General features: G+C 38.8%; 1 protein-coding gene across 1 annotated transcript in view; it reads right to left on the bottom strand.

The window, feature by feature from the left end:
* Positions 1-26,536, bottom strand: part of LOC126272072 (actin-related protein 8) — a 169,406-nt gene that overhangs the window by 71,650 nt on the left and 71,220 nt on the right. The window contains exons 6-7 of the mRNA XM_049974618.1: positions 25,142-25,258; positions 178-330 (exon numbers count right to left, since the gene is read on the bottom strand). Of these exons, the coding sequence (XP_049830575.1) occupies positions 178-330; positions 25,142-25,258 (270 nt within the window). The remainder of the gene's footprint in view (positions 1-177; positions 331-25,141; positions 25,259-26,536) is intronic.

Below are 26,536 nucleotides of genomic sequence, written 5' to 3'. Positions count from 1 at the left end.
TCTTGTTATTTACAGTACCCTCCAAGCATCAAATAAGATAATGCGTTCTGTAGGCGTGGAATCAGAGATAATGTGTTCAGTGGCGTGAAATCAGCAGACAGTGTTTCCAACATACAGTAAAAAGTTCCACCCAGGTCTTAGCTGATATAATGCAAGAAAAAATAAAAACAGTCCTACCAAATTCACATGACAAAAATTTTCCTTCAGCTGACGAAGAAGCATAGCATCAAGTTTACTGTCTGGATTGCATGTTCTGTATGGAAAAGCACATTTCTGTAGAAGCCATAAAAATGCCTGAGTGATGTCTCCTCCGCCATAGTCCATACGAACCTGAGAAAAAAATAAAATCAATTACAAATTATTCAATATATGTAAAAATCAAAAATGCTACTGACTGTTAATATGCTGCTCATACATATGTACATTTTTAAAAAAATCAGCTTTAGTACAAAAGTAAGGATTTAATTGTAAATTAATATTGTAACCTGCTGATGAAACAGAGATGTGTGATCCTTCTCCCCCACAGCTTTGTTAGCTCACTGTGTTTATTGCTTGCCCTTAATGGACATGACATGACGTTGACAATGTTAAGTTCTTCTTCACTAGTTTTATTTGCATCAAACAAGTCGGGCAACAGAAGAGTACTTACAAAATAAAATAACTAATAAGGTTCTTCAGCCTGGCAGCTCAATAATTACAAAACTTTATTTGTTCTGGTTTAGATCACATTTCAGTGCTTTCTTCTTCCTTTTTATTTTTATAGTGCTTTCTGAAATGAATGAATAAAGCTTACAGTATGTTTCATTTTACATTTTGTACTGCACAACACAGCTGTTAATATTTAATGGTGTTTCACATTGTAAGGTAAGCATAGAGACTCGTCCTTTCTATATAACCATATTGCCCAAACATTCATTGTTGTTGTTCTGGTCTTCAGTCCACAGACTGGTTTGCTGCAGCTCTCCATGCTACTCTATTCTGCACAAGCTTCTTCATCTCCAAGTAACTACTGCAATCTATATCCTTCTGAATCTGCTTATTGTAGTCATCTCTTGGTCTTCCTCTATGATTTTTACCCTCCACGCTGCCCTCCAATACTAAATTGTAGATGTCTTCTTCTCGTCAAGCTGTGCCACAAATTCCTCTTATCACCAATTCTATTCAGTACCTCCTCATTAGTTACGTAATCTACCCATCTAATCTTAAGCATTCTTCTGTAGCATCACATTTCAAAAGCATCAATTCTCTTCTTGTCTAAACTATTTATCATCCATGCTCCACTTCCATACATCCCTACAGTCCATACACATACTTTCCGAAAAGACTTCCTGACACTTAAATCTATACTCGATGTTAACAAATTTCTCTTCTTCAGAAACGCTTTCCTTGCCATTACTAGTCTACATTTTATGTCCTCTCTACTTCAACCATCATCAGTAATTTTGCTCCCGATAGTAAAACTCATCTACTACTTTAAGTGCCTCATTTCCTAATTTAATTCCATCAGTATCACCTGATTTAATTTGACTCATTCCATTATCCTTGTTTTTCTTTTGTTGGTGCTCATCTTGTATTCCTTTCAAGACACTGTCCATTCCATTCAACTGCTCTTCCAGCTCCTTCGCTGTCTCCGACAGAATTACAATGTCATCAGCAAACCTCACACTTTTTATTTCTTCTCCACGTATTTTAATTCTGTCTACAATTTTTTCTTTTGTTTTCTTTACTGCTTGCTCGATATACAGATTGAATAACATCGGGGACAGGCTACAACCCTGTCTCACTCCCTTCCCAACCACTGCTACCCTTTCATACCCTTCGACTCTCATAACTGCCATCTGGTTTCTGTACAAATTGTAAATAGCCTTTCGCTCCCTGTTTTTGACCCCTTGCATTTGAATTTGAAAGAGAGTATTCCAGTCAACATTATCGAAAGCTTCCTCTAAGTATACAAATGCTAGAAACATAGGTTTGCCTTCCCTTAATCTATCTTCTAAGCCAACCGTAGTGTCAGTATTGCCTCATGCGTTCCTTCTATGGAATCCAAACTGATCTTCCTGAGGTCAGCTTCTAACAGGTTTTTCCATTCATCTGTAAAGAATTCATGTTGGTATTTTGCAGCCATGACTTATTAAACTGACAGTTCAGTGATTTTCACACCTATCAACACCTCCTTTCTTTGGGATTGGATTTATTATATTCTCCTTGAAGTCTGAGGGTATTTCACCTGTCTCCTACATCTTGCTCACCAGATTGTAAAGTTTTGCCTGGGCTCTATCCCCCAAGACTATCAGAAGTTCTCATGGAATGTTGTCTACTCCTGGAGCCTAGTTTTAACTTAGGGTTTTCAATGCTCTGTCAAACTCTTCATGCAGTATCATATCTCCCATTTCATCTTCATCTACGTCTTCTTCCATTTCTATATTACTGCCCTCAGGTACATCGTCCTTGTATAGACCCTCTATATACACCTTCCACCTTTCTGCTTTCCGTTCTTTGCTTAGAACAGGTTTTCTGTCTGAGCTCTTGATATTCATACAAATGTTCCTATTTTCTGCAAAGGTCTCTTAATTTTCCTTTGGGCAGTATCTATCTTACCCCTAGTGATATATGCTTCTACATCCTTACATTTGTCCTCTAGCCATCCCTGCTTAGCCATTTTGCACTTCCTGTTGATCTCATTTTTGAGACATTTGTATTCCTTTTTGCCTGCTTCATTTACTGCATTTTATATTTTCTCCTGTTGTCAATTAAATTCAATATATCTTGTGTTACTCAAGGATTTATACTACCCCGTGTCTTTTTACTACTTGATCCTCTCCTGCCTTCACTATTTCGTCTCTCAAAGCTACCCATTCTTCTTCTACTGTATTTCTTTCCCCTGTTCTTGTCAATGATTCCCTAATGCACTCTCTGAAACTCTCTACAACCTCTGGTTCTTTCAGTTTATACAGGTCCCACCTCTTTAAATTCCCACCTTTATGCAGTTTCTTCTGTTTTAACCTACAATTCATAACCCATAAATTGTGGTCAGAGTCCACATCTGCCCCTGGAAATGTCTTACAATTTAATACCTGGTTCCTAAATCTCTTTCTCACTACTAAATAATCTATCTGAAACCTTCCATTGTCTTCAGGCCTCTTCCACATATACAACCTTCTTTCATGATTCGTAAACCAGGTGTTAGCTATGATTAAGTTATGCTCTGTGCAAAATTCTACCAGGTGGCATCCTCTTTCATTCCTTATCCACCTCCATATTCACCTACTACTTTTCCTTCTCTTCCTTTTCTTACTATCAACTTCCAGTCCCCCACAACTATCAAATTTTCGTCTCCCTTCACTGTCTGAATAATTTCTTTATCTCATCATACATTTCTTCAATCTCTTCATCATCTACGGAACTCGTTGGCATATAAACTTATACTACTGTGGTAGGTGTGGGAAATATAATATAGGAAAGTATACACAGTGTTTCATTGTTCAGTTAAGGTATGGGATTATCCAATAATAATTAGGGGACACTTTAAACTACAGAGTATGGGCTGAATGTCAATGGATTCACTGCAAGTGGTATGGACATAAGTTTTGTGGTGTAGTACTGGACACATTTTCTGAAAACTGTCTCGAGCAGCTGGTGTGACAACAAACACAAATATTTTAGACTTTGTAGCTACAGACAGACTTGATCTTATCAATAGTGTCAATATAGAGACAGCAATCAGTGAGCATGATGAAACTGCACCAATGTACCGTAAAGTGACAGATTGGGAAACAACATTTGCAATTACTGATCCTAGGACTAAGAATCAACAGTATCCAGTAGTAATATACTGTGGAAGTATCAAACAATTGGAAATCCAAGATGAAATAACAGCAGTATTATGAAAGGATACATTACTACGACCGCTGTCTGCCACTAAGGCGGGACAGTAAACAGCAATTGCACCTGATGGAAGAACAAATCTGGGGGTCGCAGAGGTAATGGGTAGACTGGGGCAGGGAGTGGGACCCCTGCTGGAGGGGAACGTGTAGTGCTGCTTGTATGAGCGTGCACGGACATGTTGGGAACTGGGTAGAGCTGCTATGTGCAGTCTACACCTTTCCGCATCCCAGCATCTTCCTTACCCCACCAACCACAGGTTGGTTCTCCCACAAGGTTCAGTTGCTGTGTGCAGTCCAGTTTCAACAGCCAAGCTGGAGACAGTGGTCATGTGCATGTTAGTTGTACTTTTGTGTGTGTGTGTGTGTGTGTGTGTGTGTGTGTGAGAGAGAGAGAGAGAGAGAGAGAGAGAGAGAGAGAGTTTTCTACTTTCAAAGAAGGTCTTTGGTCGATAGTTTAAATGTATATCAGACTCTTTGTTGCACCTGTCTGTGACTCAATGTCTCCTCAATATGATGACTAGTGATCTATTTTTTTCATAACCTTGTTGTAGAAGTATGCTGCAAGTAACTGCTCATTTGTTCACCCCTGTTGCCACTTGGATAAAAATTTTATATATACTTTAGAGTCAAGCAGGCATAATTTCAGCATTGAATTCATTAATCCTGACACAGATTTACTTCTAAAGGACATTGTATAATGTTAATTCATTCATTTTCACACTAAATATGCAATCTAATCAACCTTTGATGTCTATGTCTTGTAAAATAGTATGCTATAGCAAAATTTCCTGAGACATTAACTTCCAGTCGTAACTTCTTTTATGTAATTGACCTAAAATGCAGTAGTTTGGGACTATCTTTGATAGAAAGTTTAGTGTTACTTAGTTTCGTGAAAAATGACAAAAAGATATATAAATTCCACTAAAACATCAATTTCAATGCTATGTTACCACCAAGTGCTATTAACTCTCACAAGCAGTGTGTATCAGCTTCTTCCAATCAGATTACCTGCATATAACAATTTTTATGCTACTTGCAAAATGTGAAACTTCTACTTTTGATTGAATAGTACGTCAGAAGTGGTGTATGGATCTGGAATATATATGTAACTATTAATATCATGACATTAAAAACCGAATTCTAACATTTTGCAGCACCTTTGCTTTAATCTAAAGAGTGAAACTGATGAGAAAGTAACAAGGGTAAAATTTGGGCATAGAAGCAAATGCAAAGGAAAGTGGACAAAGTGATTACTGTCAAATTAACCTGGGACAACAATGGCACATACTGCAAAAAGGTAAGTATTGTTAAATATTATATAAATGTAGTTAGCACTGTGTGGTGAATGATTAAAGAACAACTGTTCTTTGACAGTGGAATATGAGAATACTTAGGGTTTGAACAAAACTTCAGCAGCCCATCTACAGGGAGAAATTTAACATTTGAACGAATGTGGAGGGGTTTAAAAAAAAATGTTGATTACAGAGTCAAAAAGGGAAACAAACAACAATATCAATATTGCAAACAGTGAACTGAAATATGAACTAAACAACAAAATTGACATAACAAAGCATGAGTTAGGTCCCCTTAAAAACTTCTGCTGTGGAGTCATTCATTATTCTACCAGATTTTTAACGATTACATTGTAGAAACTGTTGAAAGTGATATTTGCATAAAAAAGGATGCACAGCACACATATGAGACCGCTAACAACAGGGGCAGATGAAGGGTTCAATTATGAGAAGGGGAAGGGGTAGAGATGAGGGTCACTGTTTGTTACTGTCTCTCTCACGCTCCCAAATATAATGGCATCACCGCCACTGTTAGCCCTCTAGTGACCCCAGAGAGTGTAATAGTGCTGCAACTGTAAGAATACATTTATTGTTGATTTTTATGTGCTTTGCTTCTGTTTAAGATATATATTACATAATTAGATCTATGATGCATTAGTTAAAAAATAAAACTATAATTGGGGTCCAGGTAAGACACCACTTAGTATGCAATGTTACATTTTAGATGGACGTTTTTTGTTTTTTTTTCATAATGTGAATACTGTAAGTTTTTAAAAAACAGCCTGCAAGCAAATCTCAGATGATGACATTCTTCAGATGCTGGACAAATGTGGGCTCAGTGACTCGGAAGATGTATTGAGCAAACCTGATGAGAACTTTATTCCAGAACAACATGCATCAGACTCAGAATATAACCTTGTACAGAATTCAGAAAAAAGTGACATTGCCAGTGAAGATTCTGATGGGGACCCCAAAGAAGGAGATGAGTTTATTGCAAAATCAGGGAAAAATTGGACAAGTTCAGTGGCCCCAGTGACTTGTCGTCCCCAATATAACACTGTAAAAGGATCTGCCAGACCAGCACACACAATTTCCAGACCAGCACACACAACTGATACTGCAGCCACAATGTCCAAAGTTTTCAACATGTTCTTTGATGGCCAATGTAGTGACCCACATAGATCCACTCTCGGGATCCAGGTGCGCACTCGTAAGGTGCTCCACATGTCAGCAGATGCAACTTAAAGTTCAACAACGGTCATAGGCTGCAACTTGTGAATGTGCAAGCAGCCTCTCATTCACACTCTCTATTGGCTGGCCAACAGGTTTTTTAGAGATGGGCCCCGCCAGCTCTGACTCACTCACACGTTTGCCTCTGCAAATGCGTTACTGCACTGTTATTGTCAAGGCTAATTTATGCATTAAATAAGTTGTTTTCTAGACTAATAAAGTGTATTGTGTCAGTCATTGTGTGGTGTTCTATTGTGGGATTAGAGCACATTAATGATGAGTAGGGTCGTCTCTTCACATGTTTTTTGTTATGCAGTTACTTTTCACATTTTGTTATGGCATGGAGTCTCTGATTCAAACATCGGTGCACTCAAGTAAATGTCTCTGGCTCCATTTCCTCCTCAATTCCTGCCATTTGACGAGATGGTGAACGACTGGGAGACATGATCATCATCTATGGTGGCATTTTCAAGCCTTCTACGTTACAGGTAAGGAGATATGTCGTGCACTGTTTTTGACATGGATTTCCCCCACTTTATATCATATGTAGCAGCAGTTGGCCCCATTGCAGGAACCTTCCTTGTTGTTGTTTGACACTTTATGTTCATTGTTGTCTTCCTATTACCACTGCCATATGCACGTTGTGACCACTAGGGTTGAATTTTAGCAATGCAAGAAGGAGCCCCATCAGTCTTATCATGCCTGGGCTGCAACCTCCATGGCCTTGGTCACAAATGCCATTTTGTCACATGGACAAGTCAAAAGAGTCATACGAGAATGTCATGGTTTGCAATGTTATCTCCCTCAACAATTTTACTCCTCCCCCATATTACACTCTCTCTCTCTCTCTCTCTCTCTCTCTCTCTCTCTCTCTCTCTCTCTCTCTCTCTCCTTCCGTTACCAAATACTCAATTCACTGATGCCCTTGGATTTGTCCTATCAAACAATCCCACTTTTAGTCAAGCTAAGCCACGAGTCCCTCCTCATTTATTATTCTACCTAACCACCTAATATTCAACATTCTTCTGTGCATCACATTTAAGGAGCTTCTAATCTCTTCTTCTCTGAACTGATTATTGTCCAGGTTTTACTTCCATATAAAACTACAATCCATACAAAAATCTTCAGAAAATATTTCCTAGCACTTAAATTTACATTAGATTTTAAAAAAAATTATCTTGTTTAGAAACACATTTCTTGTTATTGTCAGTCTGCATTTTATACCCTTTCTACATTGACCATTGTGTTATTTTGCTGCTCATATAGCAAAACTTCTTAACTGCTTTCAATGTGTCATTCACTAATCTAATTTTACCAACATCTTCTGTTTTAATTCAACAGCATTTTATTACACCCATTTTACTTTTGTTGATATACATCTTGTAACCTCGTTTCAAGAAGCAACACATTCTATTTAACTGCTCCTCCAAATCCTTTGGTGCCTCTGATACAATTACAATATCATCAACAACCCTTAAAAGGTTTGATTTCTACTTCTTGAACTTTAATTCACTTCCCAAATTTCTTCTTTGTTTCCTTTACTGCTTACTCAGTATATAGATTGAATAACATTGGCCAGAGGCTATACAGCGGTTTCATTCCCTTCTCAACCACTGCTTCCCTTTCATGCCCTTTGACTCTTATAACTATAATCTGGTATTGATGTAAGTTATAGAAAACTTTTCGCTCCTTTTATTTTACCCCTGCTTCCTTCAGAATTTCAAAGAGTGTATTCCAAATAAACACTGTCAAAAGTTTTCTTTAAAATTCACAAATACCATTAAAATATGTTTGCTTTTCTTCAGTCTTCCTTCAAAAGTAAGTCATAGGGTCAGTGTGGCTTCTGTGTTCTTGGGACCCAAACTCATCCTTACTGAGGCTGGCTTCTACCACTTTGTCCATTTTTCTGTAAATAATTCTCTCTGTCTTACCATTAATCACGTGAAAATTGTAAGGATGAAATTACGAAACTGAATAAATGCATAACGAGCTTACATTTCATAATTGGTAGTTTGAAAATGGATATTTCGAAAATACAACATGAAAATAGTGAGCTGAACATGCTAAAACTTGCGCAACATCGTTCGTCCATTACGGAAAAGTGGTCAAATGTGAAGTGCAATAACAGCAAGAGCAAAGTGCCAAATAGGAAAACCTGTGAAAGTTATACAAGCTTTGTGCATGAAAACACATTTCAAGTACTTTCAACCGCCAATAGCGAAAATGCAACATAAAGTTTGCATGAATGATGGGGAACACAAAAAGGCACAATGAAAAAAATTTATTGACGCGAACAAGTGTGAATGAGGTCAAAGTAAATGTGCCGACCAAAAATTGTGCCGAAGTGTTTAGTAAGACAATACAAAACGATTCCCACATTGTGAACTCCAATAACAACAAACTGTTTGTTCTTTCAGACAGTCATGGTCATGGACTTGTGGGTAAGCTAAAAGAAACAACTAAAACATATTCGTGCGCTATAGCCCCACTTGGCAAAATTAAAAAAATGACTGCAGCCGCAGAGGTAAAGGTAAAAATCTGCACGATAAAGACTTTGTTGTACTTCTGGGAGGCGCAAACAACGTCTACAAAAATGAAACAGTGAGTGCAATGCGCGATCTTAAACAGTGTCTGAAAAACCTCACTCACACAAACGTAGTAATGGTCAATATTCCGCATCGCTATGATCTTGTAAGATGGTCATGTGTCAATACAGAAATAAAAAGTGCCAACAATCAGTTTGCAAAATTCTGCAGACATTTTAAAAATGTGAAATGGGCTGATATAAGCAATACTGGATGTAGATTCCACACACAAAATGTACTTCACCTGAATGGCTTGGGGAAAGAAACTCTGGCAAACCTGATGAACAAAGAAGTAAAAAACCACCAAAATAAATTCAAGAACAAAATGATAATTGCATCGCCATCGTCAGACTCCACAACGTAAACACTTCAAAGAAAGGTAAAAGCATTAGAACTATCACCAGCACCAGCAAAGCAAGTAAAAAAAGATGAAGTGTTAACAGAAAGAATAGTGGACAGCAACTTCAATGATGAGAACTACAGTTCCTCATTGCCCAAATATTATTTTAGATGAAAACAAGAAAAATGAGAAGACTCCATATTCACAAGAAAACACAGCAGTAGTGGCAGAATCAACATTTGAAGTGTCAGAAACAGCATCACCATCACCAACAACAACAACAGAAATGGCAGTATTAAGTACATTACCAGCAGCACAAATTGCAGCAACAAGCAACTCACCACAGCCCAATGTACAGGTACGTCGCGAGAGGTGCAGGAAACCTGGCCCTCTCAAGGATTTTTGGTATCTCACCAGGACACACGACCGAATATGACAGCACAAAATGTAAATAAAATTGTAAACAGTTCTCACTCTAGTCACCTGCAAATTTTAAGTATAAATATTCAGTGCCTTAGAAATAAACCACTAGAACTTGAGGTAGCGATCAATGGTGCAATTGCAAAAATATTGACTGCATGTGCATCATGGAGCATTGGTGCAGGACTTTTGAACTAAGTATCATTAATATTCATTCATATAAGTTGGCAAGTCAGTATTGCAATATTGCAGAAAAAAATGCCAAAAACGAAAGTGTATGTGTCTTTACTAAATCAATTATCAGGTACAAAAGAAGGTGTGAAGCTGAATTATTGAGTGTGGAAAATCATTTTGAAGCAGCAGCTATACAGTTGTATCAAATACAGGGAAAAGTGATCGTAATAGCAATACACAGACCACCTACTGGGGACACAGACATATTCATTAATAAATTAGAAACACTGCTTAACATTCTTTATACTGAAAGAGCCTCTGTAGTAGTCTGTGGGGATTTCAACATAAATCTTATGAATGAAAGTAGACTAAAAAATCAATTCCTAAATGTGTTACGTAGTTTCAATCTGTTTCCACACAAACATGAACCCACAAGAATAACATATAAAACAGTCTTATAGTTAATATATTTTCAAATGTACAATCCACAGAAATAGACATAACAAACACTGATTTGGGATTATCACAAAAATAGACTATTTAATAAGAAAGTCTGACAACATATCAAAAGCCATATGAGGTATTGTGAAGACTCAAACAGGAAAGAGATGTGTAGACCAGGATATCATTCTCAAACACACAGAAAATGCCAACATTAAAAAACAAAATCTGGCAAATTACATCTTCATAAATGCACAAATTCATTAAGCTCGAATTTTACAAATTAAAAAACTGGCTTTCCGAAAGCTGCTTGTAGCATGAGGATAGATCCAACAGATGAACACGAAGTGTTCAAAGTAATAAAAAGCTTGAAACCTAAAATTTCTGCAGGAGTATACGAGGTGCCTGTTTATATCATAACAATGACTGCAGCACAAATCTCAAGGCCCTTGGCATACACTGCCAACTTATAATTTAGTGGAGGAGTGTTTCCAGAAAAGATGAAAATGTCAAATGTGAAGCCATTATTCAAAAATGGTGACAAGCATAAGGTAGAAAACTATTGGCCAATATCTCTCATTCCAGCATTTTCCAAAATAATAGAAAAATTAATGAAGTGCAGAATCAACAAATATCTAAATGACCAGAACTTACTAAACAGAAATCAGCATGGCTTCCAGGCAGGTAAAAATACAGAAGAAAATGTGCTACAATGAACAAATAATAAAAAATCTGGAAAAAGACAACAGCATAATAGGAACAAATTTAGATCTCTCCAAAGCATTTGACACTGTCAATCACGGCATTCATTTCGAAAACTGGAAGCATTAGGTATTCATGGGATGTGGAAAAAGTGGATTGAATCATACCTACAAAACAGAACACAGATTGTAGGACTGAAGTCAGATTACTCCAACCACAAAATAAATTTAGTATCAGATGCAAAAAACAGTGGACATAGGAGTGCCACAAGGCAGTATTCTAGATCCCTCATTGTTCCTTGTCTACATAAATGACTTTCACACCTCAGATGGAGCAGCAAAGGCCATACTACTTGCAGATGACACTAGTGTGACAATAGGTGAACCAAAGCAAATGCTGCAAACAACTACTGATTAAGTAATAAAGAATGTCCACACTTGATTCAATGCAAACTGTTTGACATTAAATGCTAATAAAATAAATTATATGCAGTTTGGGAAAATATGTCAAAATATAAAACTTGATCTGTTGCTGGGTGACAAGGCCATAGACAGAGTGGCATCAACAAAATTGGTTATATAATGAAACTTGTGCAGAAACTTAACTCACCTTATTTTGCTCTTACAATTATTGTAATGCTTGTACAGCAGAGGGTGCCAGGATGGCATATTTTGGCTATTTTCAGTCTCTTGCAATATATGGAATAATATTTTGGGGTTCCACCACCTGCTGTCTAAAGCAAATCTTTCTGTTACAGAAGAGGGCTATCTGAATAATAACACAGTCATCCGCAGACACAATGCAAACCCTTATTCAACAACTTAAAGTTCTAAAAATACCTTACTTATATACATACAAATGGGTTTATATGTAGGGCACACCTTGCAGATTTTCAGACAAATGCCGACTCGCATAACTACAATACTCGATATAGCACAGCACTCCATACTCAATGAACAAAAAGAACACACACACAAAGGCATGTGAGCCAAGGGTACAAAACTACAACATACTGCCAGCCAACATCAGAAAGTTAGAAGATGAAAACAGATTCAAAGTAGAATTTGAAGAATTTCAACTTGAGCAATGTTTCTACTCGGTAAATGACTATTTAGGCCAATAAATAATTCAGATGATGTTTATAGTAATGCAAAACTGAAAACACTGTCTTTCATACCCTAAAGTTTCTGTTAATTTTTTAAATCTGATGGACATTTGTTGAGTGTGGTAAAATCTTTACTGAATTATTGTACTGAATAAAGGGCTTCCTGTTTATAGAAGGCAAAAGAATAGCCTTAGGGCAAACAGACTATGCAGTTACAATACTGTTCATATACATGTATAAAAAGTTGTATTACTGCGTCTTGATTGACCAAGTATCCTATCTTTTGTACATTCTTTTGTACAGTTTTGTATGTATTATTCCTTGTGCAGACTATTTCCCATAAATTTACGTGTTATTTTGGGCAACATCCATAAAATATTTATTGTCTACGGATGGATAAATAAATAAAATAAATTACATTCATTACGTTAACCTATTTGAAAACTTCTGTTGCATCTGGGTCTCTTCCATGTATACAACCTTATTACATGATTTTTAAATCAAGTATCAGCAATGATTGAATTGTGCTGCATGCAAAATTCTACTCAGTGGCTTCCCCTTTCATTCCTCTTCCCTTCTTCTACCACAATTAGACCGTCAGTGACAGAGCCGCTCGAGCTCCTGCTGCAATAAGGTTAATACACCATTTGTTTATTACATATTTTTACAAGCTTCAAACAGGAGTGACTTATTTTCAGTTACCTATATTGTTACTAGTATACTTTTGTAATTTCTTGCATGTTTGAGTGCTTACTAGGAACAACCTCTTATTTTAAAACCAGCGTAGCGTACAGTACCACCGTTGTTACCGGCGCCTGTATCGACCCTCATATCATACAGGCTTTTGTTAGTTCTGCTTAGAACAGTTCAGTGTCGGTTAGACCGTCAGTGACAGAGCTGCTCGAGTTCCTGCTGCTAATAAGGCAAGTACACCATCTGTTTATTACATATTTTTATGAGTTTCAAACAAGAGCGACTTCAGTAATGGATAGGCACTGTGATTGCTGTATACAGATGTGAGCTGAGTTGGTGACCCTTCGCTCACAGCTCCAGGCAGTGTTGGCTTCCATCACACAGCTAGGCTACTGCCAAGGGGCATCACTGCGGGGGTTCAAATGCAGGGATGCAAGGGCCATCAAGCATGACCCACATGTCCCCCACTCGGTCCACTGCTGTGACCGCCCCGGATACTGCCTGCACCGAGGCTGACCACTCACCCACGGTCGAGTGGGAAATCATTTCAAAGTCTGGCAGGCAGCGAAAGACTTTCCAAGGGGTCAATTTTAGTGCCTCTCCGGTTCGTTTGACGAACACATTTCGGGCGTTATCTGTAGCTGATGAAGTCTCTGAGCTGGATGCAGTTGTCCACCCTGTTCCAGAGGAAGCTTAAGGTCTGGGAATTCACAGAGGGTGGGTTTGCTGGTAGTTGGGAGCTCTAATGTTATGTGTGTAATGAGGCCCCTTATGAACATGGCTGCCAAGGAGGAAAAGGAAGCCAGTGTGCACTCCATGGGCATACCAAGGGAAGTCATTCCAGATGTGGAAAGGGTGCTTCCGGATGCCATGAAGAATATGGGGTGCAGCCAACTGCAGATGGTGGTCCATTTCGGAACCAATGACGTGTGTCGTTTTGATCATAGGAGATTCTCTCTGGTTTCAGGCGGCTAGCGGAAATGGTAAAGACTGCCAGTCTTGCTTGTGAGATTAAGGCAGAGCTCATCAATGGAGCATCGTCAACACAACCGACTGTGGTCCTTTGGTGGAGAGCCAAGTGGAGAGTCTGAATCAGAGGCTCAGGCGGCAGTTCTGTGACCGTGTAGGCTGCAGATTCCTTTACTTGCACTGACGAATGGTGGGTTTCTGGGTTCTGCTTAATAGGTCAGGAGTCCATTACACACAGGAAGTGGCTAAACAGATAGCGGGGGCCGTGTGGAATAGACTGGGTGGTTGTTTAGGTTAGAAGGTCTCAGGAAACCACAGAAAGGGTTTCTGTCCAAAAGGGGGGAGGTAAAATACAGTAAGGTAGTAGTAGAAACGATCGGTATTGTAGTTGCAAATTGTCATAGCTGTGTTGGGAAAGAACCAGAGCTTCAAGCCCTAATAGCAAGCACTGAAGCTCAAATAGTTATAGGTACGGAAACCTAACTAAAACCAGAAATAAGTTCACCCGAGATTTTTTCAAATGACCCAACAGTGTTCAGAAAGGACAGATTAAACACAGTTGGTGGTAGAGTATTTATTGCTGTCAGAAGTAGTTTACCTTGTAGTGAAATTGAATTAGATAGTTCCTGCGAAATAGTATGGGTAGAGGTTATACTTGACAATCAGACTAAACTATTAATTGGATCGTTTTACCGACCCCTCGCCTCAGAAGATAGTGTTGCTGAACAGTTCAAAGAAAACTTGAGTCTTATTTCAAATAGGTACTCCACTCATACAATTATAGTCGGTGGTGACTTCAATCTACACTCAATATGCTGGAAAAATTATACTTTTAAAGCTGGCGGCAGGCATAAAATGTCATCCAAAATAGTACTGATTGTTTTTTCAGAAAACTATTTTTAGCAATGAGCCCACTCGAAGCATAAATGGTTGCAAAAGCATACTTGGTCACTTAGCAACAAATATTCCTGGACAAATAGGGAGTACCATGACAAATACAGGGATTAGCGACCACAAGACAGTTGCTGCTTGGCTGAATACCGTAACACCCAAGACCATCGAAAAGAAACACAAAGTACATCTATTTAAAAAAGCTGATAAAAATGCTCTTAACGCCTTTCGATCTGATCATGTAAGCACAGAAAAGATGTGGAATGATTTCAAAGAGATAGTATTGACGACAGTTAGGAGATATGTATCATATAAACTAGTAAGTGATTGTACTGATCCCCCATGGTACACAAAACGGATCAGATCGCTGTTGCAGAAGCAACGTAAAAAGCATGCCAAATTTAAAAGAATGCAAAATCCCCAAGACTGACGAAGTTTTGCAGAAGTTCGAAATACAGCATGCACTTCAATGCGAGATGCTTTTAATCATTTCCACAACAAAACTGTCTCGGAATCTGGCAGAAAACCTAAAGAGATTCTGGTCATACATAAAGCACACCAGTGGCAAGATGCAATCGATACCTTCACTGCGTGATAACAATGGTGAAGTCACTGATGACAGTGCCACTAAAGCAGAGTTATTAAACATGGTTTTCCAAAACTCCTTCACCAAAGAAGATGAAGTAAATATTCCTGAATTCCAATCAAGAACAACTGTGAAGATAAAAAATATAGAAGCAGATATCCTCGGTGAAGCAATGCAGTTTAAATCTCTTAATTAAGGCAACGCCTCTCGTCCAGATTGTATACCAGTCAGGTTCTTTTCACAGTATGCTGATACGATAGCTCCATATTTAGCAATTATGTACAACTGCTTGCTCACAGAAAGTTCCGTACCTAAAGACTGGAAAATTGCTCAAGTCATACCAATACACAAAAAGGAAAATACGAGTAATTCACTGAATTACAGGCCCATATCACTAATGTCAATTTGCAGTAGGGTTTTGGAACATATACTGTATCCGAACATTATGAATTACCTTGAAGAAAACAGTTTATTGACACATAGCACGGATTCAGGAAACGTTGTTCTTGTGAAACGCATCCAGCTCTTTACACTCATGAAGTACTGAGTGCTATTGACAGGGGATGTCAAATTGACTCCACATTTTTAGATTTCCAGAAGGCTTTCGACACTGTTCCTCACAAGCATCTTCTAACCAAAATGTGTGTCTATGGAATATCACCTAAGTTGTGCAACTGGATTCATGATTTCATGTCAGAAAGGTCACAGTTTGTAGTAATAGACAGAAAGTCATCGAGTAAAACAGAAGAAATATCCGGCATTCCCCAAGGAAAAGTTATAGGTCCTCTATTGTTCCTGATCTATATTAATGGCATAGAAGACAATCTGAGTAGCCCTCTTACATTATATGCAGATGATGCGGTCATTTACCGTCTTGTAAAGTAATCAGATGACCAAAATGAACTGCAAAATGATTTAGATAAGATATATGTGTGGTGCTAAAGTGGCAATTGACCCTGAATGAAGAATAGTGTGAACTTATCCACGTAAGTACTAAAAGAAATCTGCTAAATTTCGATTACGCGGTGTGTCACTCAAACTGAACGCTGGAAATTCAACTAAATACTTTGGGATTAGAATTACAAATAACCTAAATTGGAACGATCACACAGATAATGTTGTGGGTACAGCAAATCAAAGACTTTGATTCACTGGCAGAACACTTAGAAGGTGCCACAGATCTACTAAAGAGACTGATTAACCACACATGTCTGTCCTATTCTGGAGTACTGCTGTACAGCGTGGGATCTGCAACAGGTGGGACTGATGGATGACATTGAAAACGTTGAAAGAAGGGTGGCTTGTTTTTTATTATCGCGAAATAAGGGAGACAGTGCCACAGACATGATATGTGAATTGGAGCAGCAATCATTAAAACAAAGGCGTTTTTTGTTGTGATGGGATCTTCTCATGAAATTTCACTAACCAGTTTTCTCCTCCAATTGCAAAAACATTCTGTTGGCGCCTACCTACATAGGTAGAAATGATCATCACTATAAAATAAGAGAAATCAGGGCTTGCATAGAAAAATTTAAGAGCTCATTTTTTATGCGCGCCATTCTAGAGTGGAACGGTAGAGACAGCTTGAAGGTAGTTCATTGAACCGTCTGCCAATTAGTTAATTGTTAATAGCAGAATAATCACATAGATGTAGATGTACCTTCCAATTCCCTCTGACAGTTAAATTTTTGTCTCCCTTAACTATTCAAGTAATTTCTTTTATCTCATCATACATTCTTTATATTTCTTCATCATCTGTGGTGCTAGTAGGCATGTAAACTTCTATCAAGACAGTGGGTGTAGGCTTCATGTCTATCTTGGCTATTATGGCATTTCTAGTGGCCCACCAGCCTTCTTCTTTTCTTATTCATTATTGGGTCTACTCCTGCATTGCCATTACTTTATTTTGTGTTGATAACCATTTACTGCCACCACACTTCAGCCATTCCCACTACATATAACTTAAATCTATACATTTGCTTTTTTCTTTTCTTTAATCTGTCTATCCGATGAAGGGATCTAAAGGTCCTTGCTCTGATGCATAGAATGTCAGTATTGTTTGCTAATGGGAACATCTTCCTGAGTAGTCCCCACCTAAAGAAATGAATGGGGACTATTTTACCTAGGGAATATTTAACCTGCGATGCTGTCATCATTAAGCCACACAATAAAGATGCATGTTCTCAGGAAATATAATGGCTGTAGTTTCTCCTTGCCTTAGGCCACTCACAGTACCAATACCAAGGCCATGTGGCTAATGTTACAAGGCCAGAACAGTCAATGACCCAGACATTTGTCCCTGTAACTACTGAAAAGACTGCTACCCTTGTTCAGGAACCACATGTTTGACTGGCCTTTTCACCTGTTGTGCAGTCAGTCAACCTAGCCTTTTAGAAGTGGTACAGAACTTTACTGAAAAGGCAAATGATCACTTCGAAATAGACAATTGACATAGAATACACAAAGACTATTCAATTTAAACTCTGAGAGACAGACAAAATATTGTGAATAATGAGTTTATGTCAAAGAACTGTTCAAGGTATGGATTTCTGTTTTCATACACACAATGACTGGGAACCATGGAAGCAGAAAGCTGAACATGTCTCCAAAAGAGTAATATCCAGTCTTTTGTACTAAGAGGATTTTCACCATATCTTGATTGTAAAAACCTTGGGACAGTATATTTTGGATTAGTATACCCTTTCTTATGGAACAGTACTGTGGTGCAGACCTGTCAAACCCATATGAAGATTGTTTTCATACTGCAGAAGGGAACCTTGAGGATTATAACAAAAATCCTCAGGCATGGGATGGGTTAGTTGATGTTCATAAGCAGCTGAGAATCACCCCAACTACAGTCAAGCAATTGGAAGCTGCTATGAATTGGTGTGTTGAGAGAGGTACTGAAAGTCATGTACCAGACACACCAAAGATTTCTCACATACTGTCCACTCCAGTGGATGCTGTCTCATTTGCAGAAAGCACAGGATTTATCATTATTCATCCACTTTCAATGTGTGGTGTGTCGATGGTATTTATTTGTTTATTCCATGTGATCTGATGGTACACAGTGTGTTGCAGATGTCGGAAAATATCATTTAACATTGCTAACATATATTAACGTAGGCCTATAGTATCTTAATGTATTATATTGCTCAATGTTTTCAATTTAACACAAACAGAAAGATTACCGTTCTAAGTATTCATTTACAGAGTAAAAACAGTGACACAACAAATAGGACTTCACAGCTTTGCTAAATTTTATGTTGTCTTCGATGGACTTAATACTAGTGGGAAGATTGTTGAACAGTTGGAGGCACATGTGGAAAACTCCCTTTTTTCACAGTTGAGTGTTTGTACGTATAACATGCAGGTTTGCGTTTTTCCTGGTGTTGTGTTCATGTATTTCATTATTTTTTAAGACTCTGAGGTCAGTTGGCACTATGTGATTTGAGTCTCAAGAATGTAGAGGCAAGGCAATGTAAGGATTTCCAACTTTCTGAAGATGGGTTTGCAGGAGTCTCTGGGTTTGCTCCCAGTAATAATCCTCATTGCTCTCTTCTGGATTCTGAATGTGCTCAGAGCAGTTGAAGAATTTCCCCAGAATATTACACCATATTTTAGGTGGGCTTGTATGTAAGCGTAGTATGCACTGGTTAATGCTTTCAGGCTAGCACATGTTTTCAGCACACTCAATGCATAACAGCCAGTACAAATCCTGGCATTTACCTTTCCTGTATGTGTATTCCATTTCAGGTTATCTTGAACCCACAGACCTAGGAATTTGAGAACAGTGTCGGTATCTATTGACTGGTTATTTATAGTGACAAATGGCTGAGAGGAATTTGCATTTTGTGTTGTGTGGAAGTTCATGAAAGCTGTCTTTTTGGTGTTGATAGTTAATCTGTTAATTTTTGCCCAGTTGCTGAGTTGATCAGTAGCCAAGTTCACAGCTTTTTGCACAGCCTTCATATGTTGCACAGCGGAGACAGGGACCAGGGAAATGCAATCTTTCATAGAAACAAATTGAGCTAATGAGACTGACTTCACTTGCTGAGAAAGATGTTGTGTTCTGCATCAAGGAGAAGCAAACGCACAAGAGTAGGGTCTACTGGTCATTGGCACATCAAATATGAGGTGAATAATGATAGCTGTTAAGGAAATGACAGCAAGGGATGGGAAGGAATACCAGATGCACTCACTCAGTGTAGTTTGCCTGGAGGGCACTCATTGAAACAAACGATGCTCATCATCTAGCCTCCTAGGCATTTGGATCTCACCGCAGCAAGGCAGAGAAGGTTTAGAAGACTAGCCTTACTAACAGAGTTTCCACGAACCTCACAGTTCGCAGCATTGTCCCCAGAACTAATCACGGCCCCCTCTTGTTCTGAGTCAAGTTTAAAGGTTGAACCATAAACCTGAAAGGTTCTGAGATTAGCTGGGCTCTAGATTTGCTCCAAAAGTTAGATAAATGTAGGGTGCCCCTATATGGGTCAGGTATGCACTAGACATCAGAGGCTGCTACCCAGGAAACTGAATCTACATTTACATACATACTCCGCAATCCACCATACGGTGCGTGGCGGAGGGTACCTCATACCACAACTAGCATCTTATCTCCCTGTTCCACTCCAAAACAGAACAAGGGAAAAATGGCTGCCTATATGCCTCTGTACAAGCCCTAATCTCTCTTATCTTACCTTTGTGGTCTTTCCACGAAATGTAAGTTGGTGGCAGTAAAACTGTACTGCAGTCAGCCGGAAATGCTGGTTCTCTAAATTTCCCCAGTAGTGATTCATGAAAAGAACGCCTCCTTTCCTTCAGAGACTCCCACCCGAGTTCCTGAAGCATTTCCGTAACACTCACATGATGATCAAAGCTACCAGTAACAAATCTAGCAGCCCGCCTCTGAATTGCTTCTATGTCCTCCCTCAATCCGACCTGATAGGGATCCCAAACACTTGAGCAGTACTCAAGAATAGGTCGTATTAGTGTTTTATAAGCGGTCTCCTTTACAGATGAACCACATCTACCCAAAATTCTACCAATGAACCGAAGACGACTATCCGCCTTCCCCACAACTGCCATTACATGCTTGTCCCACTTCATATCCATTTGCAATGTTACGCTCAAATATTTAATCGACGTGACTGTGTCAAGCGCTACACTACTAATGGATTATCCAAGCATTACAGGATTCTTTTTCCTATTCATCAGTATTAATTTACATTTATTTATATTTGGAGTCAGCTCCCATTCTTGACACCAATCACAAATCCTGTCCAAGTCATCTTGTATCCTCCTACAGCCACTCAACGACGACACCTTCCCGTACACCACAGCATCATCAGCAAACAGCCGCACAATGATATCCACCCTATCCAAAAGATCATTTATGTAGATAGAAAACAACAGCGGACCTACCACACTTCCCTGGGGCACTCCAGATGATACCATCACCTCCGATGAACACACACCATCGAGGACCATGTACTGGGTTCTATTACTTAAGAAGTCTTCGAGCCACTCACATACTTCGGGAACAATCCCATATGCTCGTACCTTAGTTAGGAGTCTGCAGTGCAGCACCGAGTCAAACGCTTTCCGGAAGTCAAGGAATGTGGCATCCGTCTGATAACCTTCATCCATGGTTCGCAAGATATCATGTGAAAAAATGGCGAGTTGCGTTTCGCAGGAGCGATGCTTTCTAAAGCCGTGCTGATGCATGGACAGCAACTTCTCTGTCTCAAGGAAATTCATTATATTCAAACTGAGAATATGTTCAAGAATTCGGCAACAAACCAATGTTAAGGATATTGATCTGTAATTTTGAGGATCCGTCCTTCCAGCCTTCTTATATACAGGCAGGATGCACAAAAGGATTTTTTAGATTACCTGACTCTTAATCCAGTCCAGATAATGATAGCTGTATGAGACCCACAAATATCAGAAGAAGGGTCAAAGAAATTCCCCCCTCCCTCCCCAAAGGTAGAATATTAAAATGTTAGCAATTAACCATCAAAGCATTCACAATCAAGTGCCAGTGTTTGAAGCGCTCCAAAAAGCAGTGGAGCTAATGTAGCACTAGGTACAAAATAGATAACTGAAGAGAACTTCATGAGCCAAGATCAATAAAAAGGCATTTTATTGGATGACTGGTTTCGACAGAACTATGCCGTCGTCATCAGAACTTGTTGCTGTTGTTGTGATCTTCAGTCCTGAGACTGGTTTGATGCAGCTCTCCATGCTACTCTGTCCTGTGCAAGCTTCTTCATCTCCCAGTACCTACTGCAACCTACATCCTTCTGAATCTGCTTAGTGTAGTCATCTCTTGGTCTCCCTCTATGATTTTTACCCTCCACGCTGCCCTCCAATGCTAAATTTGTGATCCCTTGATGCCTCAAAACATGTCCTACCAACCGATCCCTTCTTCTAGTCAAGGTGTGCCACGAACTTCTCTTCTCCCCAATCCTATTCAATACCTCCTCATTAGTTACGTGATCTATCCACCTTATCTTCAGCATTCTTCTGTAGCACCACATTTCGAAAGCTTCTATTCTCTTCTTGTCCAAACTATTTATCGTCCACGTTTCACTTCCATACGTGGCTACACTCCATACAAATACTTTCAGAAACGACTTCCTGATACATAAATCTATACTCGATGTTAACAAATTTCTCTTCTTCAGAAACGCTTTCCTTGCCATTGCCAGTCTACATTTTATATCCTCTCTACTTTGACCATCATCAGTTATTTTACTTCCTAAATAGCAAAACTCCTTTATTACTTTAAGTGTCTCATTTCCTAATCTAATTCCCTCAGCATCACTCGATTTAATTCGACTACATTCCGTTATCCTCGTTTTGCTTTTGTTAATGTTCATCTTATATCCTCCTTTCAAGACACTGTCCATTCCGTTCAACTGCTTTTCCAGGTCCTTTGCTGTCTCTGACAGAGTTACAATGTCATCGGCGAACCTCAAAGTTTTTACTTCTTCTCCATGAATTTTAATACCTACTCCGAATTTTTCTTTTGTTTCCTTTACTGCTTGCTCAATATACAGATTGAATAACATCGGGGAGAGGCTACAACCCTGTCTCACTCCTTTCCCAACCACTGCTTCCGTTTCATGCCCCTCTACTCTTATGACTGCCATCTGGTTTCTGTACAAATTGTAAATAGCCTTTCGCTCCCTGTACTTTACCCCTGCCACCTTCAGAATTTGAAAGAGAGTATTCCATTCAACATTGTCAAAAGCTTTCTCTAAGTCTACAAATGCTAGAAACGTAGGTTTCCCTTTTCTTAATCTTTCTTCTAAGATAAGTCGTAAGGCCAGTATTGCCTCACGTGTTCCAACATTTCTACGGAATCCAAACTGATCCTCCCCGAGGTCCGCATCTACCAGTTTTTCCATTCGTCTGTAAAGAATTTGCGTTAGTATTTTGCAGCTGTGACTTATTAAACTGATAGTTCGGTAATTTTCACATTTGTCAGCACCTGCTTTCTTTGGGATTGGAATATTATATTCTTCTTGAAGTCTGAGGGTATTTCGCCTGCCTCATACATCTTGCTCACCAGATGGTAGAGTTTTGTCATGACTGGCTCTCCCAAGGCCGTCAGTAGTTCCAATGAAATGTTGTCTACTCTGGGGTCCTTGTTTCAACTCAGGTCTTTCAGTGCTCTGTCAAACTCTTCATGCAGTAACATATCTCCCATTTCATCTTCATCTACATCCTCTTCCCTTTCAATAATATTGTCCTCAAGTACATCGCCCTTGTATAAACCCTCTATATACTCCTTCCACCTTTCTGCTTTCCCTTCGTTTCTTAGAACTGGGTTGCCATCAGAACTTATGCATTAAAATTTTGACACCACACTGTCTATTACTGTAGCAAGTTGCTTCACACAGCATATGCATTTCTCACTGCCACAAAGATCACTAGACATCAGCAAGTCAAGCATAAAAGAATTATGTAAAGACACAAGCATAATTGTATTCATCGATTAAAAGTGTTCATGCTCACCACCAGGTGGCAGCTGAGTTGAGTTGAGTTGCCAGCTCGTGGTGAACATGACACTTGTACTCAGTGCAATACAGTTATGTTTACATATGTACACAACACTTTTATACAAATACTTGATATACCTATGTGCAGAGATCATCATGGTAGTGGGATGTGCATGTACCGTGTGAGGCAACTTGCTGCACTAATGGACAATATGTTGTCAAAATTTTAGTGCATAAGTTCTGATGATAACACCATAGTTCTGTAAAAACTGGTCATCCAATAAAATGCTTTCTTCATGATCCTTGATTGTGAAGTTTTCTTCTGTTATCATAGATTGCAGATCACCCCGGCTGACAGTGTTTGGAATGTATAAGGTACAGAAATCTGATTATAACCCAAAACTGAAAGCAGTCAGATTTAGGAAAAATTTAGGTGTATGTCAACAGGATAGGCTAATGGGAAATGGAGATGTTGCATTTGTCACAGTAGACAGAAAACTCAAATCAATCAAGACAGAAATCAAAGCCGCATGCAAGATTGTGCAGGCAAGACTCACTATCAAGGGTGGGCATAGAATCATAAATGGATCCTTCTATCAACCACCAGACTCACCCTCTGATATAACCAAAAACTTTAGAAAACCTCATTTTGTTTGTACATAAGTATCCCAGTCATATTGTCATCAATGGAGGAGACTTGAATCATCCAATAATAGAGTGGGATGATTACAGTGTTGTTGGTGGTGGGTGTGACAAGTCATTCTGTGAAATATTACTACTTGTCTTCTCCAAAAACTACCTAGAACAGATAATTTAGAATCATATGCTAGACAGAAATATATTGAATCTAATAGCAACAAATTATCAGTGGGCATGACAAGCCATTCTCCAAAACATTACTACACATCTTCTCCAAAAACTACCTAGAACAGATAGTTGAAAATCACACTCATGATGAAACTGTATTGGATATAACAGCAACAAATGCATCTCCTATCTTTGGGATGTCCACAGAGAAACTGGTATCAGTGGTGATGAGCCAGTTGTAGAAACAATGGTTATCAAAGTACAAAAGGCAACTAAAACAATTAGCAAGATTTGTACATTCAGTAAACTAGGTAAAGAGACACTAATGTCAATCAAAATGAGGAATTTCAAAAATTTAGCTGTGGACAGAAGCATGTAGGTGAACCAAGGCTCATGTTTAAAAGAATAGCTGATCATGCACTTGATGGATATGTACCTAGGACAACAGATTATGGCTGCAGAGACCTTCCACAATATACACTCATTGTGAAGAAATGACTAAGGAAACAGTGACTTCTGCATAATAGGTGTAACACGGAGCCTAGGGCAGTTGATAGAGAGATGCTGATTCGAATATGTATGGCTGTCAGGTGGGCAGTGCACGAAGCCTTCGTTAACTATTCTAGCAGAATATTACCAAAAGATCTCTAAACTTGAATGCAAGCATGGAACCTTAAATGATCTGGCCACAGTCTCCAAGCTACGATTCCATTTTGCCCATAAATAACAGGTAAAGGTGCCGCAAAATTGATGGTGATATTATACGATGTAATCTCTAAATTTTCAGCATTTTTCTAGAAATCAGTTCAGCCACTAACAAAAATGCATCCACCACCAACAATTTTAACATTTTTCTTTCCAGTGATTAATTTCAATTTCTACTCAAAACCAAATTTTAGTAATCTTGCTTGAGCAGATGTGTCAGTATTATTGATAGCTCATAGCTCCCCTGATAACCTTTTAGTGTTCATCACTCATAGGAACAACTGTGTAGTGTGTCACCTATAACTCACCCTTGTATTTTTGTGGGAAATTCCATCTTCAACACAGGATACTGATGACTTTTGGTCGCCAACATCCACAACACAGGCATAACCAAGGCCAGCACCAAATGTAGCTGCTACATGATCCTATATTTAAAAAAGTACATAATACATATAAAGCTTCACTATAATAAGATATGAATGAATATGGTAAAGAAAGTTCTGGTAGAATGTAAATAATTTAAGAGTAAAGGAGACCACTAACTGATTCCCTAACAATCCACACCATCACGTCACAGTCATTGTATACAACACAACTCACCAGTTCCAGCGTCCACATGTTGCATTCCTATATCATACACCTGCTGCCTCTCCTCCTCCCGCATCTTATCCCACCCACCAGCTGCTCCCTCCAAGCCACCAGCTGCCCCTCCCCAACCTTCCTCGCAGCTTCTCACTCCCTCTACCCATCCCACTCGACACAACCCCTCACACCCCAGTCCACCACTGAACTGCAATCCCAGTACTGTGAGTTCAGGCAGCACATTTTAGCTACACAGATTCCTGTGCATGTTTTCTAGTCTTTTACAAAATTTGTCCACAATCTAGTATGTTTTCAATCTTTTTGTATGCTTGCCAGTGACTCAACACTATTCAGTGAGTGGTCTCCTATACTCCTAAATTATTAAGATCTGAACAACATATATAAATAACTTTAAAAGTATGATATTACAATATAAACTATAGAAACTATCTAAAAAATTAAACCTGTAAAACTGCAAAGAGGATTAAATGTTTAACTACATGCACATATTTTATTTTTTTAGGTACATGGAGGAGAAAATTCATGGATTTGGATTAGGCCTATTGTTCGTTAAGAGTCTAATTTCACATTATTATACTTTGCTGTTGCAACACCTTTACAGTTACATGTGACACCAGGTTGCAAAATGTGACTTCACTAAGAGCTGGAACAAGAGTCCTCAATTACAACAGAGGACTGATCCCAACATCCAGTCCACATGTTCATGCCATGCAGCTGGTAGAATCCATAAAGTAACAAATTTGACAGATTGTTTTACACAGAACAAATATATATGGGCTGCTCAAATACCCACACATCAGATCACATGGTGAGTTAGTCTTGTTTCTGTTCTGGATAAAACATATTACAGATAACACACAGAAATACCACTTAACAGCAGCAATGGCATGACTAGTGTTAACTATATAGTATTGCTCCACATCCATGTACAAGTTATAGGGGTAATGGGCAGATGGAATTCATACAATGAATGGCTTTAGGCTACAGGGCACACCCAGCTGCTTTCACAGCTTGTCTATAGAAACAATAATATAGACCTCAGAAGCTCAATTGTTTCTACTACTTTTTATTTAAAGACAATAAAGTGAAGGGCATTATGA

Source organism: Schistocerca gregaria, chromosome 5 (assembly GCF_023897955.1).
Source record: "Schistocerca gregaria isolate iqSchGreg1 chromosome 5, iqSchGreg1.2, whole genome shotgun sequence".
Lineage (NCBI taxonomy): Eukaryota > Metazoa > Arthropoda > Insecta > Orthoptera > Acrididae > Schistocerca > Schistocerca gregaria.
This window is presented reverse-complemented; position numbering and strand designations above follow the sequence as displayed.